The 11,910-nt window shown below is 38.0% G+C and overlaps 4 protein-coding genes across 13 annotated transcripts; 2 read left to right on the top strand and 2 right to left on the bottom strand.

The window, feature by feature from the left end:
* Positions 1-148: 148 nt before the first annotated feature.
* Rai1 (Rat1 Interacting Protein 1) lies at positions 149-2,299 on the top strand. The gene is made up of 4 exons (XM_018013641.2): positions 149-223; positions 287-970; positions 1,036-1,500; positions 1,581-2,299. Exons 1-3 carry the CDS (start codon positions 156-158, stop codon positions 1,496-1,498), a joined length of 1,215 nt encoding a protein of 404 aa, XP_017869130.1. The 5' UTR covers positions 149-155; the 3' UTR covers positions 1,499-1,500; positions 1,581-2,299.
* Positions 1,506-2,647, bottom strand: LOC108617836 (rab-like protein 3). Of its 2 annotated transcripts, none has more exons than XM_018013646.2 (3): positions 2,457-2,644; positions 1,906-2,400; positions 1,506-1,834 (listed from the first exon to the last, which is right to left on the bottom strand). In XM_018013646.2, exons 1-3 carry the CDS (start codon positions 2,494-2,496, stop codon positions 1,557-1,559), a joined length of 813 nt encoding a protein of 270 aa, XP_017869135.1. In that variant the 5' UTR covers positions 2,497-2,644; the 3' UTR covers positions 1,506-1,556. The 2 variants fall into 2 exon arrangements, with proteins under 2 accessions (XP_017869135.1, XP_089330572.1); XM_089474446.1 differs by having other exon boundaries at positions 1,696-1,834; positions 1,919-2,400; positions 2,457-2,647.
* On the top strand, positions 2,641-6,675 carry AnxB11 (Annexin B11). Of its 5 annotated transcripts, none has more exons than XM_089474431.1 (8): positions 2,654-2,753; positions 3,800-3,873; positions 4,407-4,949; positions 5,055-5,436; positions 5,503-5,732; positions 5,793-6,002; positions 6,420-6,488; positions 6,555-6,675. In XM_089474431.1, exons 1-8 carry the CDS (start codon positions 2,735-2,737, stop codon positions 6,618-6,620), a joined length of 1,593 nt encoding a protein of 530 aa, XP_089330557.1. In that variant the 5' UTR covers positions 2,654-2,734; the 3' UTR covers positions 6,621-6,675. The 5 variants fall into 5 exon arrangements, with proteins under 5 accessions (XP_089330558.1, XP_089330557.1, XP_089330559.1 ...); XM_018013634.2 differs by having other exon boundaries at positions 2,710-2,776; XM_089474432.1 differs by lacking the exon at positions 4,407-4,949 and having other exon boundaries at positions 2,641-2,753.
* Positions 5,025-11,278, bottom strand: Traf-like (TNF-receptor-associated factor-like). Of its 5 annotated transcripts, none has more exons than XM_089474434.1 (8): positions 11,138-11,278; positions 10,929-11,077; positions 10,670-10,870; positions 10,184-10,609; positions 9,966-10,129; positions 9,619-9,899; positions 7,430-7,545; positions 5,025-7,374 (listed from the first exon to the last, which is right to left on the bottom strand). In XM_089474434.1, the coding sequence occupies exons 3-8, from the start codon at positions 10,793-10,795 to the stop codon at positions 7,066-7,068; spliced, it is 1,422 nt and encodes a 473-aa protein (XP_089330560.1). In that variant the 5' UTR covers positions 10,796-10,870; positions 10,929-11,077; positions 11,138-11,278; the 3' UTR covers positions 5,025-7,065. The 5 variants fall into 5 exon arrangements, with proteins under 5 accessions (XP_089330560.1, XP_089330564.1, XP_089330561.1 ...); XM_089474438.1 differs by having other exon boundaries at positions 9,966-10,105; XM_089474435.1 differs by having other exon boundaries at positions 10,670-10,861.
* Positions 11,279-11,910: the final 632 nt, after the last annotated feature.

Here is an 11,910-nt window from a genome sequence, read left to right as displayed (position 1 = left end):
ATGGTTTCGAAAATGGCATCGACATATTCGTTAATTGCGGTTGGGCACGCACATTTGCATAAACATTTGCATCAAAGTATGTATTAAATTTATTATTATTATAGTATGTATTAAATTTATTATTATTATTATAAATTGGCAGCATTTGGCACCAAATGAAAAAGTTATTATTTAAAATATCTATCGATATATCGATATACAGACCAAGTTTCTTGAAAGACGGGTAAGTACTTCATGTTTTGATTTGGTCTTGCAATCCTCTAAACAAAATGTCTTATTCTGGCAGAAATGATACTCAGACATTCCGTGTGAATGTGCGCCTGCATAGATTCGGAGCTAAATTCCCAGGCACCTTTCCAGACATAAGTCGTCCTGAGCCAATTGGATTCTATAGCGTTAACGAATCACGAGAATTCGAGAACAATGCCAAGAATTTAAGATTCCTTTGGCTGCCATCTCCTAGCGAAATGCCACTGGATCTCAATGCAGGCATTGAAAATGTACAGCGCAAAAGTATTGATCCTGACTACTTCGATATATATCACATCTGTCAGTTCATCTATAATCATCAAGAGCATCTGCGCACTTCGTCCACAGGGCAAATGGAACTACTCGCTGATTTTGTCACTTTTCGTGGTGTTCTTCGCCAAATTATGTGCACACCATATCAAAGGAATCGTGACTATCGTCTTATGGCAACATGCTTAAACGGCACCACCTACATATCCAAAGTAGAAACTAGTGACCAGCGAAGCCAAGCAATGCAGATGACACGCCGTGAAATGGACATGTGCTCATGGGGCTTTAAATTCGAGCAGTATTGCACAACTCCCCATCCAGACAAACCACCTGTTACAAATGCACCTGTTAATGAATCCCAAGAGTTTGCATGTGTCTACCGTAGCAAATTAAATGGCCTGCGTCTAATCTACGGCGCGGAGATGGACTGCATTAAAAGTGACGTCTATGTGTATGTTCTCTGCGTAAGATATGTATCTCTGTATACCATGTTTTAATAAAACCTATACTTCTCAGCGACCTGAAAGATCCGGAACAGCTACGCTTGGCAGAGTTCGTAGAGCTTAAAACATCTGCATACAAAATGACCCAGAGGCAACAGCAGACCTTTGTTAATTACAAGAGTCTCAATTGGTGGAGCCAATCGTTTTTGGTTGGTATCGACACGATTATAACCGGATTGCGGGATGACAATGGACTGGTTCACGATATTAAAGAGTACAGCGTACGCGAACTACACCGCCACAAGCCTTGGAGCTCGGCAGCCACGGGCACATTCCTCTCAAACTTTCTGCACGAGCTCAAGGCAATAATGCATCGTATTAACGACTCTAACGCTGTAGTTATGATCGACTACAAACCGGCTCTGAATAAGATTAAATACTCTGTGCTGCGCGGTCCAGATGTGAAGCCCATACTGCCTGAATGGTATCGCCAAATGATGCAAGGTAGCTCAATTAGCATTGCTGGTTCAGTATAAAAGTATATTAGTTTATATATAATATATTTTCTTAAATCTAATTTTTAAGTCCTAATCCTTATTTTAAATCGTTGGTTTCTAGCAGGGGTACGAAAGTTTCTGTTGCTTTGCTCGCATATATCGGGAACTCTGGACTGCAAGGTAGTGAGTTAGCGGCTCGTCGTCTATCTGTAGCAGTGGATGCCACCAGATGAGCGCCTGGGCACCCATTACTTTCGCGCTTTTCAATGACACAGTCGAAGAATCTGGATAACTTAACCGCATCAGTTGTACCCGCGGCTAAGCTGCGTGTATCCCGACAGTTTAGCCATATTTCCTCGGCGCCACATTTGTCGGCTACAAACAGAAAATATAGATAAATTTCAGGAGACTTTAACTACATCTGATAACCAGTCATCCATACTGACCAATACCCCCGACCTTTTTAACAGATGTTTTGGGTTGACGTTTCTCATCGATCAAATCTAACTTGGTGCCCATAACTAAAATAGGTATTTGTGTAGCGCCTAAGAACTCTTCTAAATCAAACCGCATGCTGGTATCCGTGCCATAGCCGTGCAGCGGCGACGGCGGCGAAGAGGGACTGCGGCATTTGTACGTATCTTTGCCATCCTTATTGACAATCTCGAAGAGCCAGTCAAGTAGTTGCTCCTGCGACTTGCCATTCGTTAGATCATGCACCAAGATAACTCCATGTATACCACTGTAGAAAACGCTTCGCGTATTTTTGTGACTCAGTGAGCCACCAATGTCAAACAATTCAATAAAATATGGGCACTGTCGGGCCGTGCCTTCCTTGAATTCGTGAATTTTAACTTGAATGTTGCAGCCAACTGTCCAGCCCGGCCGTATTAACGACTCATTGTGGGCAACTAAGTGGGTTAGGCATGTTTTTCCAACACCTAGAGGCATTAAAATCATTTGATATTCAAATATAGTCAAAATACTCGATAATTACCTGAATCACCCACAACTACGATGCGCACGCGCTTATTCATTGCCAAGTTGTCGTGGCAATCAACAATCAAATTATTGTTTCATTATGCTTTATTTTGGCTTTGCCAAGAGACGTGGTTATCATCGATATTAACGATATAATTATGAATATTATGAACAATGTTAACAGAACAACTGCAGTTATCGATAATATTGCTTTTTCGATATATTATTGCAACAGGTTGTGGTGCCGCCCTGTCAAATCATTTGCATAGTTTCACAATCTCATTCGGACGCTGTATGTACACGGTACACGCACGTACGTACGACTTGATACTTGAAGTAATTAAAAATTCATACGCCTATTTAAGTCTGACAATAGAAGCTAGATTCGGGTTTCCTTACAATTTTCCAACGAATTGAAAAGTGTCAGTCAATACATAATGTGCCGTTAATTGAAAAAGATGAACTCGTATTTCACTTAAGCATAAAGATACGCAATTATACACATACGTACGTACATACGTACGTACATATACTGAAAATAAGTCGGAGAGATGTGTTACAATTTAAACTTTTATATTATATATATATATATATATATATATATATATATATATATATATATATATATATAGGAAATATGCAACCACCTGTTGATTTTGCAGCCCTGCATCACAAGAAAATTGTATTGAATCAACTACTTCCCAAAGTTACATATATAAAAATGTATATGAGCAAGCATTGAAGAATTTTGGTGGGCTGTAAGATGAATCAGCATCGAGACGATCGAGATATTTAGCATAAGTACCAATTTGAAGTCAGTTGACTACTCTGTGTGCGTATTTCATATATGTATATTTGGCAACGCCTAATTGGGGGAAATGATAAACCTTATGCCTGGTCTCATTTATCCTAGTTACGACTCGCCAAATATGTATCAAATGCGCACAGGAAGTAGTCAGCTCCTTCTAGGCCTAGGCTAGGAATAGTCAAAGAGCCAAGTAAAACGTGGCTATGTGACTCATTCATAAACTCTAGAATATTAGATACAGATACACAGCTAATTATATTAAAATGCAAATAATATTAACGGCTACCTAACATGAATAGACTACGTATATTATGAAGCATTAAACAGCTAACTCAAATTTATATTTGTTTGTGTAGATAGGTGCAACAACTAGATAAGTAAACAACCGCCCGCATGTTGCTCATTGATAGGTCGAATATTAGATACATTTTGAATGTATGTATATTAATAGTAATAAATGCCCCTATATATAGTTAAATTTTGATAATACTTTGGCTATAAGTTGATAGTTTCCATATATTTAAAATAAATATATATCCTCTTTCTTCTAGTATTGAATCTCAGAGGAATATTCTTACAGAGTAATCTCATTAAAAACATACAAATAACCATCATGTATCCATATGTAAGTAGCCTTTTAATCACATTGTATTTTTACTCACTAAAGTAAGAGCAATCACGACATTCTTTGAATAATGTAAATTTTTTTAATTTCCTGCCTGGAAAGAATAAAAAAATATAAATAAAAAAATGTGGACACGTCAGTCACAATAAGTCATATTTTAACATATCGTGCATATCGAGTTTGCGATATATCAAATAGCTCTCTTTGGGGTGGATCCGGTTACATGAAAACTTTTGTTGAATGAAGATTTGATACACTTCTAAATGTCTAAAACTGTTTGATGATTTCGTATATTTATAAACATATACATTATATAAGCTATCAAAGGGTCTTGTCCTTTGACAATGTCAAAAAGTATATTTATGTTACATATATTTTGAAATTGACGTATGTATGTATGTACTCATTTATATATGCTTACATTCCTGTCCCAAATTGTATTTTCTGCTAAGCCAATGGTAGTTTCTTTGATAAACTTATTTATTTTGCATATAGTGTCCATTCCGCCTATTCCATTGTTTTGACTTTTGTAGGGTACTGGAATGCCATATTCATCGCATCCATCCACTAGTGAGCAACCTAAGGTGCCGTTTGGAGTTGGTTGGGTCTCTGCACCAGTGAAGCAAATCGTTTCACATTCCACGCCATACCCACTGCCAGCCACACAATCCAATCAGCAGCAACAAGAACAACAGTTCCAACAATACCCAAATACCCAACATGCCGGCGGCGTTACTAGCTGCCCTTATCCACTCACATCAGCACCATACCCTGGTAGCACACTATATCCGATCAATCATGCACAGAGTATGCCGACCAATCAGCATAGCCAAAGCCAATTCAATCAGCATTCAAATGCAACTTATTTAGCTGGATACACGCCAGCCATGACGTCAGCATATGGATATGATTCTTCTAATTATCATGCCCAGCAGCAGGGTCGTGGCAACGTACAGAGTTTTGGGCATGATCAAGTGCAGCCACAGGGGTATGGGCATGAACATGGGCATGGGTATGGTTATAGTCATGAGCACGTGCAGCAGTCACTCAATCAACGCCTTACGGCTAACAAAGAGGTTTGTTCTTCCATGTGCAAAATCTCGCATTAATCAATCTACACTAAGTCCAAAAATATTATTAAATTTAGTTCATTGTCAGTTGGATATATCTATTTATTTTAGGGAACTCCCACTTTGTTGCCGGCTCAAGCCTTTGATCCCGTCAAGGATGCGCACGATTTGCGCAAAGCGATGAAAGGCTTTGGCACAGATGAGGATAAGCTCATCGAGATCATTTGTCGTCGCAACAACGAACAGCGCCAAGAGATCCAGCGCCAATACAAAACTCACTTCGGCAAGGATCTAATTGAAGACATCAAAGGGGAGACGAGTGGTAATTTCCAAAAACTACTCGTCGGCCTCTTACGCCCAATCGTCGACTACTATTGTGCCGAGTTGAATGATGCCATGGCCGGTCTGGGCACCGATGAGGAAGTTCTAATTGAAATACTGTGCACCTTATCCAATGTTGAAATTCATACCATCAAAAATCAATATTTGCGTTGTAAGTTTCACTTGATTTGGCATGTCCGTCAGACTGTTTATTAATGCTTTATGCATACTTATTAAGTGTTTGGAGCACACTTGGAATCGGAGCTGAAATCGGAGACCTCCGGTAACTTCAAGCGCTTGCTTATTTCGCTTTGCGCTGCGGCGCGAGACGAGAGTGGTCGTGTGGATCCCAACAAGGCCAAAGAGGATGCTCGAGAGCTACTCAAGGCTGGTGAACTACGTGTGGGCACCGATGAGAGCATGTTCAACATGATACTTTGCCAAAGGAACTATCAGCAACTAAAACTTGTAAGCCTTTTATCAAAATGTCCCCTGAGCCAATCAACATTCGATGCAAACCCTTTTCAGATATTCCAGGAGTACGAGAGTATAACTGGACACTCGCTGGAAAAGGCGATCAAAAAAGAATTCTCTGGCGATATTATGGAGGGCCTTATCGCCATCTACAAGTGTGTGACAAACAAGGCAGAGTATTTCGCCTCGCGCTTACACAAGTCCATGGCTGGCATTGGCACCAATGACAAACAGTTGATACGAGTTATCATAACACGCTGCGAGGTAAATCTAGACTATATACTTGTACATATCTACATCCTGGGACACATGCAAATTCATTTTAATTCACGAAATGAAATGAGTATATTGGTTTTGTTCAACGTCTGATCGTCTGTCCCTACCTACCGATAAGTGCAAAATGTTTCGTCGCTATTAAAGCAAGAGAATTAATTATATAGTGATTTTTACAATCCGCCCAGTACGGGAGTGACGTTTTCCGGTATCTGAGAAACCATGGTAATTGCGTGTCGAATACTAAATTACTACTGATAATTATTATGATTACTGGCAAATATATATATATATATACCGATTGGGGGCGTGGTGAATCGAAAATTTGATCTAGCAGGGCTTGTTCCATAATTGAGTAACGGTAACGCCCGACCGCAACGCTCTTAATTGTTTCAATTTATCCTGCAGATTGACTTGGCTGACATTAAAGTGGCTTTCGAGCGTTTGTATGGCAAATCGTTAAAGAGCTGGATAAAGGTAAGCATATATGTATGTTGTACATACATTTATTTATAATTCAATTCGTTTTATATACTCTTATAGGGTGACACTTCTGGACATTACAAGCACGCACTTTATGCATTGGTAGGAGAGCAGCGCTCATCTTAAATTTATGAACAATTCTTTATTTCTACTATATTAAATATTATTGATTACGAAGTAACTATTTTATTTTAATAAGACAATGGAATTCAAGACATCCCAGTGCAAAATAGTATCTAAATTGTTCAAAGTGTGCCTCGAAGAACAATAACCCTTAAGCATACGCATTTATATTTAGAAGCAAATAATTATCTTTAGACATTGTAATGAAACGCTTATCTTATCTAATGTCAATTTTTTGAATTGGAACAGCTTTTTAGAGTCTGTATGCATTACATATATGTATATATATATATATATATATATATATATTATTTTATTAAAAAAAAGCACGGTCTTTTTCAATTACAATTACAGCTGTTATTAATATATTTATGTAAATATAGGCTAAAGTTAGCTTTTGTGAATGAATTCGTTGTGGCATACCTTTGACTATTTTAATATTCTGCATTTATTTGAGAACCCGTACTTCGACGAAGAGCGAATCGTTACGTAAATAGTTGCGACTGGTGATGACCTTGTGTGGTATATGGAAGTACTGATTAGTCTGTATATAATCATCACTCTTCTTTCGCACGTAGATCGTCTTGACATAGTCCTGGGCCTCCAGCGCTACTCCACTTTGATCCCGTATAATGATCTCGGCCTGCAGGCGACATGGCCAATTCAGAAGTGGATCATATTCGCCAGATAGCACATTTAAGCATGCAATTAGATTGCGCCCTTTCCAAGTACCCTTGCCATTTAAATAGATATCCAGCTGCAATCGATATGTGTTTATCGATCTATACTTTATCTACACACATAAAACTTACACGCAAGGCGTATCCAAAAGCCTTGTTAGAGAACATGGCACTATGCAGTATGGTATCATACTGCTTGGCCTCCTCTAATTTCTTTGAATAGTCTTTAATGCGCCAAATCAGATGACCTGAAATTTGTAAAAAAAAACTTTTTCCATCTTTTCGATACTACCACTAACCAGAGTGCTCTCTGGTTAGTGATACTACTAAATAAACTATTTTTATACTCATTTACGAAAGTAATATGAGTATATTGGTTTTGTTTTAGTACACGAGTTTTATTACTAGCTCTTTAAAAAAAAAAAAGTCAAGCCTAGACTTTTGTTATATGTTCTTTGGGGTTACTATATCCAAATACAGTAGAATCCGGTTATAGCGACACTCAAGGGACCGTCGATTTTACGTCGTTTATATACCCGGAGGACGCTTTAACCAGAAAGAGTAAAAATTTTTTTTTTTAATTTTTTTTACGGTTTCCATGTTCGTAATAGCTTTTACCATAAAACAATTTAAATTTTTAATCATAACAACAATTTTTTATAAACTTATTTCAATAACATGGTTTAGAAACATTTTTGTGACGTCGGCATTGTACTTTGTCTCTCTCCCTCTCTCTGTCTTAGCAGCATTTGTGGCGTTGCTACGCACACAAGCAAGGGTACTGATCACTGATCAATACATACATGTATACATTTCTAACAGAGTCTTTTTTATACCCTGAACCCATTTTCAATGGGAAATCAGGGTATAATGGTTTTGTTAAATGTATGTAACAGGCAGAAGGAGGCGTGACCATAAAGTATATATATTCTTGATCAGGGCGACGAGCTGAGTCGATTTGGCCCTGTCCGTCTGTCCGTCCGCCCGTCTGTCCGTCTGTCCGTATGTTTGAACGCGTCGATCTTAGAAGATATAAGAGCTAGAGACTTGAAATTTTCCTAGGTCCGTGTATAGCACGCGCATATCGAGTTTTGCTTTAAATATCGATAAATTGCCCCGTTATTTTGTTATCGATTAAAAGCGTTATCGAAAAACAGTAATAAATTTATATCTCCTACATCTTTTAAGCTAGAGTCTCCAAATTTTTTTTGTATACTTATATACATTTTATACAATTTCGATTTTTGTCAAAATTCAGCCCCTCACCCTCACATTTGTAAAAGGCGTATTTCAAATACTAGAGACTTGTGCTTTGGCAAATACATACATATCTATGATATAATAATAATCTAAAAGTTTCATGAAGAAACTACATCCACAAGAAAAGTTATTGAACAATTAAGTTCCCTTAGTAAGCCACCACTGCAGTGCACTGCAGCCAATGCGTGTTTATGCGTGAGTGCGTATCTCTGTGTGTGTGCGTGTGTGTATGTATATAATGTGTGTGTGCGTGTGTGTGTCTTGCGTAAGCAGAAAGACGCGAAAAATGATTGAAACAGCTATTGCTCGAAGGGTTCAGGGGATCTCGTAGTCGGGCACTCTCGACTAGAGCTTTCTTACTTGTTTTATGCTGAAATTTGTTGTCATTATTTCGCAATTTTTTTTATCAAGTCGTAATAACTCAAAAATATGAAAAAAAAAATCGTCGGCATAAGCGGATGGTCGTTAAAAGCGGAGACGTACTAAGCGGAGGCTCTTTCATATATGTAAGTTTGTATGGGAACCAACCAAGACATCGAATTTTCGTCGACATAACCGGTTGGACGCTTTAAGCGGAGTCGTTATAACCGGATTCTACTGTATATTTATTTTTATACCCTGAACCCATTGAGAATGGGAAATCTGACTATAATGTTTTTGGGAAAATGTATGTAACACCCAGAATATATATCTGTATATATATTCTTTATCAGGGCGACGAGCTGAGCCGTCCATTTTGAGAACCGTCTTCAAATTTTTGTAAGAAATACAACAACAAATATGTATATGGCTTTAAACAATTAAGTTCTTATAAATAGCCAACACTGCTGCCTATGCATGTTTAAGCGTGTGTGCGCGTATGCTATTTCTTTACTATATACATATATCTTCGGTATATATTGAATTCATCGGATTTGCTCATCTCTTATACGGGTTGTATCTGCGGAATTTTTTTATATTTTCGTTGCATATTCTAAATAATTTAAGATCAAGATCACTCACTTCTTATATTTTGTAGAGTGTATATTTGTAAAATGCTTATGGTACTGGTAATATCTCACCTCTTATATTCTGAACGCTTGCGATGCGCTGCTGCATGGCCATCTGGTTCTCGATGTCCGCAATGCTTTGCATTGTTTGATGAAGTGCCTTATCGAGATCTTGGATAATGCTTTGGAGCTTATCGCACCGCTCTTCAGTTTCACACATAATACTCTTCACATTTTTGACTTCATAGTCCAATGTGGCTTGCTTCGAGGTGGAAAGATCCGAGGAGCCCAACTTAGTTTTAATATCCTCATTGATTTCCTGTAGAAACTGCTCGATCCGCACAAACTTATCACTAAAAATTAAGGTACAATGCAAACGAAACTTGCAATGATGATTCGAACAAGTAATTCGAACTTACTGATTGATCCTCTCATTTTCAAAAACAATTTCCTCCAACTTCATAATATTATCATTCAGCTGGTTCTGATGGAAGCTCACATCCGAAGACAGTTGATTAATATACTGTTGTAAATCGTTCATTTTCGTTTCCAATTGTTCCTTCAGCGACTTAATAGAAATCGACTAACTATATTATACATATATCTTTTTTTTTTTAAATCGAGTGTACTGCATTACCTGGGTTATGCTGCAGCAATATTGAAAATCCACTTGATTTTGCTCTGTGGCTAATGTGCGCTGTGCCCTTTCCTCGTCGAGCTGCTGCCGTAGCTCGGCGATACAGTCGTCTGTCTCCCGGGTCCAGTTCTCGACCAAATGATTGTGTTTTCGTATGTTGCCCACGTCCGTGATGAGATGCAGACGTTGTCGTATTTCCTCATTGAGCACGGAACGTATAGTTGATATGTCCTGTTCCAGTACCTGGACACGGTGATCGGCAAATTGATCCAAGCACTCCATGCTGGCAGTGAGACGTTGCATTTTCTGCTGATGCTTGCCACGCTGACACTCTTTCAGATGGGATCGCATACGGATGCGTGGTATGAACACGTTACAGCTATTTGGACACTCCTCTAGCACTTGGCCGCAGTGTATGAGGTGTTCCTATAAAATTTTGAATACAATACAATTTGTCGAATCTATTACGCAGAACTGTAAACACACCGTAAAAGTCTGGGCGTCGAACCACTCGTTGCAGAAGAGACACGACGATTTCTCATATTTCACGATGGTCGTTGATTTGGGCTGCTGGATTAATCGATCGTCCGCAGCCTTATTAAGTGACATCATTCGTAAGATTTCCCCCACGCGCTTTGTCCACAAAACAAACCTAATTTGCCGTTACGTGAACCGTCTCTAAACATACTAAATTCAGAAAAAAAAAAACAAAAAAATAGCTATATGTACACGCTCATATACATACATTCATATATAGATGATTAAGAATTGCCTTCGACATAGTCACACACATATGTATATGTACAAGATATGCGTTGATATATGTATGTGTGCCATTCACGCCATACTGTGCTGAGGGAGGTCCCAGATAAAGCTGCACCAACTGCCTGGAGACTACATACATACATATAAAAAAAAACTTGCTTCAATGAACGCCACTAGCCCGACAGTTACCATTTACTCTGCCATTTGTTTCTGTCTCGTTTGAGCAAGGAATAGGTTGAAAGCGTTCACATGTTTCGACAATATAAAAGCCAACACACATACATACACATAGATATCATTATCAATGGAAATAACCGTACAATCAAATATTTTGGCATTGCAACAGTAAGCACAATATCACAACAGAGCCAACAGAACAAAGATAACGCGAAAAGTGCGACTGGGTAAATGCGAATCACAGTTGGCCTGCACAAATATTGCCTAGTAGTCAGGGTGTATTCATGGTAGACTAGAGGAAGAGGAGACTAGACTATTCATAGTAGACTACTGGCTTCCGAACACGATATAAAGATTCATATGTATATCGTATTAAATCAGTGCAAAATATTTGTGTACATTCGAATTACAAAGAGCAAAATGAAAACATTGCCTACTATTCATTTTTTTGTCGCTCATAATTATCATTAATTTTGCTCAAATTCTACTTTGATTTGGCTCTTCAATTATAATATATTTCGATATAAATTAAGCTAAATATTTTTGAGAGGTTATAAATTGTATTATATGATTATCGATATGATCAACTCTACTCGAAATTTCTCTGAACTTTCGAAAATAAGCTTAGATAGTAAATGTTCAGCTCACAATTTATTGGTCGTGCCAGTTCTTTTTATTAAGAATAATCGAAAAATCGACTTTGTTTTTCAGCCTAATTTGAACACTTTTAGACCTGGAGACTTCAGATTTACTGTGTATATATATTTGATAAATACGAATATTTT

The sequence above is a fragment of the Drosophila arizonae genome, chromosome X (assembly GCF_054131065.1).
Source record: "Drosophila arizonae isolate 15081-1271.41 chromosome X, UAZ_ARI_1.0, whole genome shotgun sequence".
NCBI classification, from domain to species: domain Eukaryota; kingdom Metazoa; phylum Arthropoda; class Insecta; order Diptera; family Drosophilidae; genus Drosophila; species Drosophila arizonae.
The sequence above is the reverse complement of the archived record's forward strand: the minus strand, read 5'-3'. Positions and strand labels throughout refer to the sequence as shown.

Coding starts and splice junctions, on each gene's coding strand:
- Rai1 (XM_018013641.2), top strand. CDS start 156: ATGAAAAAGTTATTATTTAAAATATCTATCGATATATCGATATACAGA. Junction 224..286: donor CCAAGTTTCTTGAAAGACGG/GTAAGTACTTCA, acceptor TTATTCTGGCAG/AAATGATACTCAGACATTCC. Junction 971..1,035: donor ATTAAAAGTGACGTCTATGT/GTATGTTCTCTG, acceptor TATACTTCTCAG/CGACCTGAAAGATCCGGAAC.
- LOC108617836 (XM_018013646.2), bottom strand. CDS start 2,496: ATGAATAAGCGCGTGCGCATCGTAGTTGTGGGTGATTCAG. Junction 2,401..2,456: donor CGTAGTTGTGGGTGATTCAG/GTAATTATCGAG, acceptor TAATGCCTCTAG/GTGTTGGAAAAACATGCCTA. Junction 1,835..1,905: donor TAAAAAGGTCGGGGGTATTG/GTCAGTATGGAT, acceptor TTCTGTTTGTAG/CCGACAAATGTGGCGCCGAG.
- AnxB11 (XM_089474431.1), top strand. Junction 5,437..5,502: donor CAAAAATCAATATTTGCGTT/GTAAGTTTCACT, acceptor ATACTTATTAAG/TGTTTGGAGCACACTTGGAA. Junction 5,733..5,792: donor ACTATCAGCAACTAAAACTT/GTAAGCCTTTTA, acceptor AACCCTTTTCAG/ATATTCCAGGAGTACGAGAG.
- Traf-like (XM_089474434.1), bottom strand. CDS start 10,795: ATGATGTCACTTAATAAGGCTGCGGACGATCGATTAATCCAGCAGCCC. Junction 10,610..10,669: donor TCGACGCCCAGACTTTTACG/GTGTGTTTACAG, acceptor AAAATTTTATAG/GAACACCTCATACACTGCGG. Junction 10,130..10,183: donor ATTGCTGCAGCATAACCCAG/GTAATGCAGTAC, acceptor TAATATAGTTAG/TCGATTTCTATTAAGTCGCT.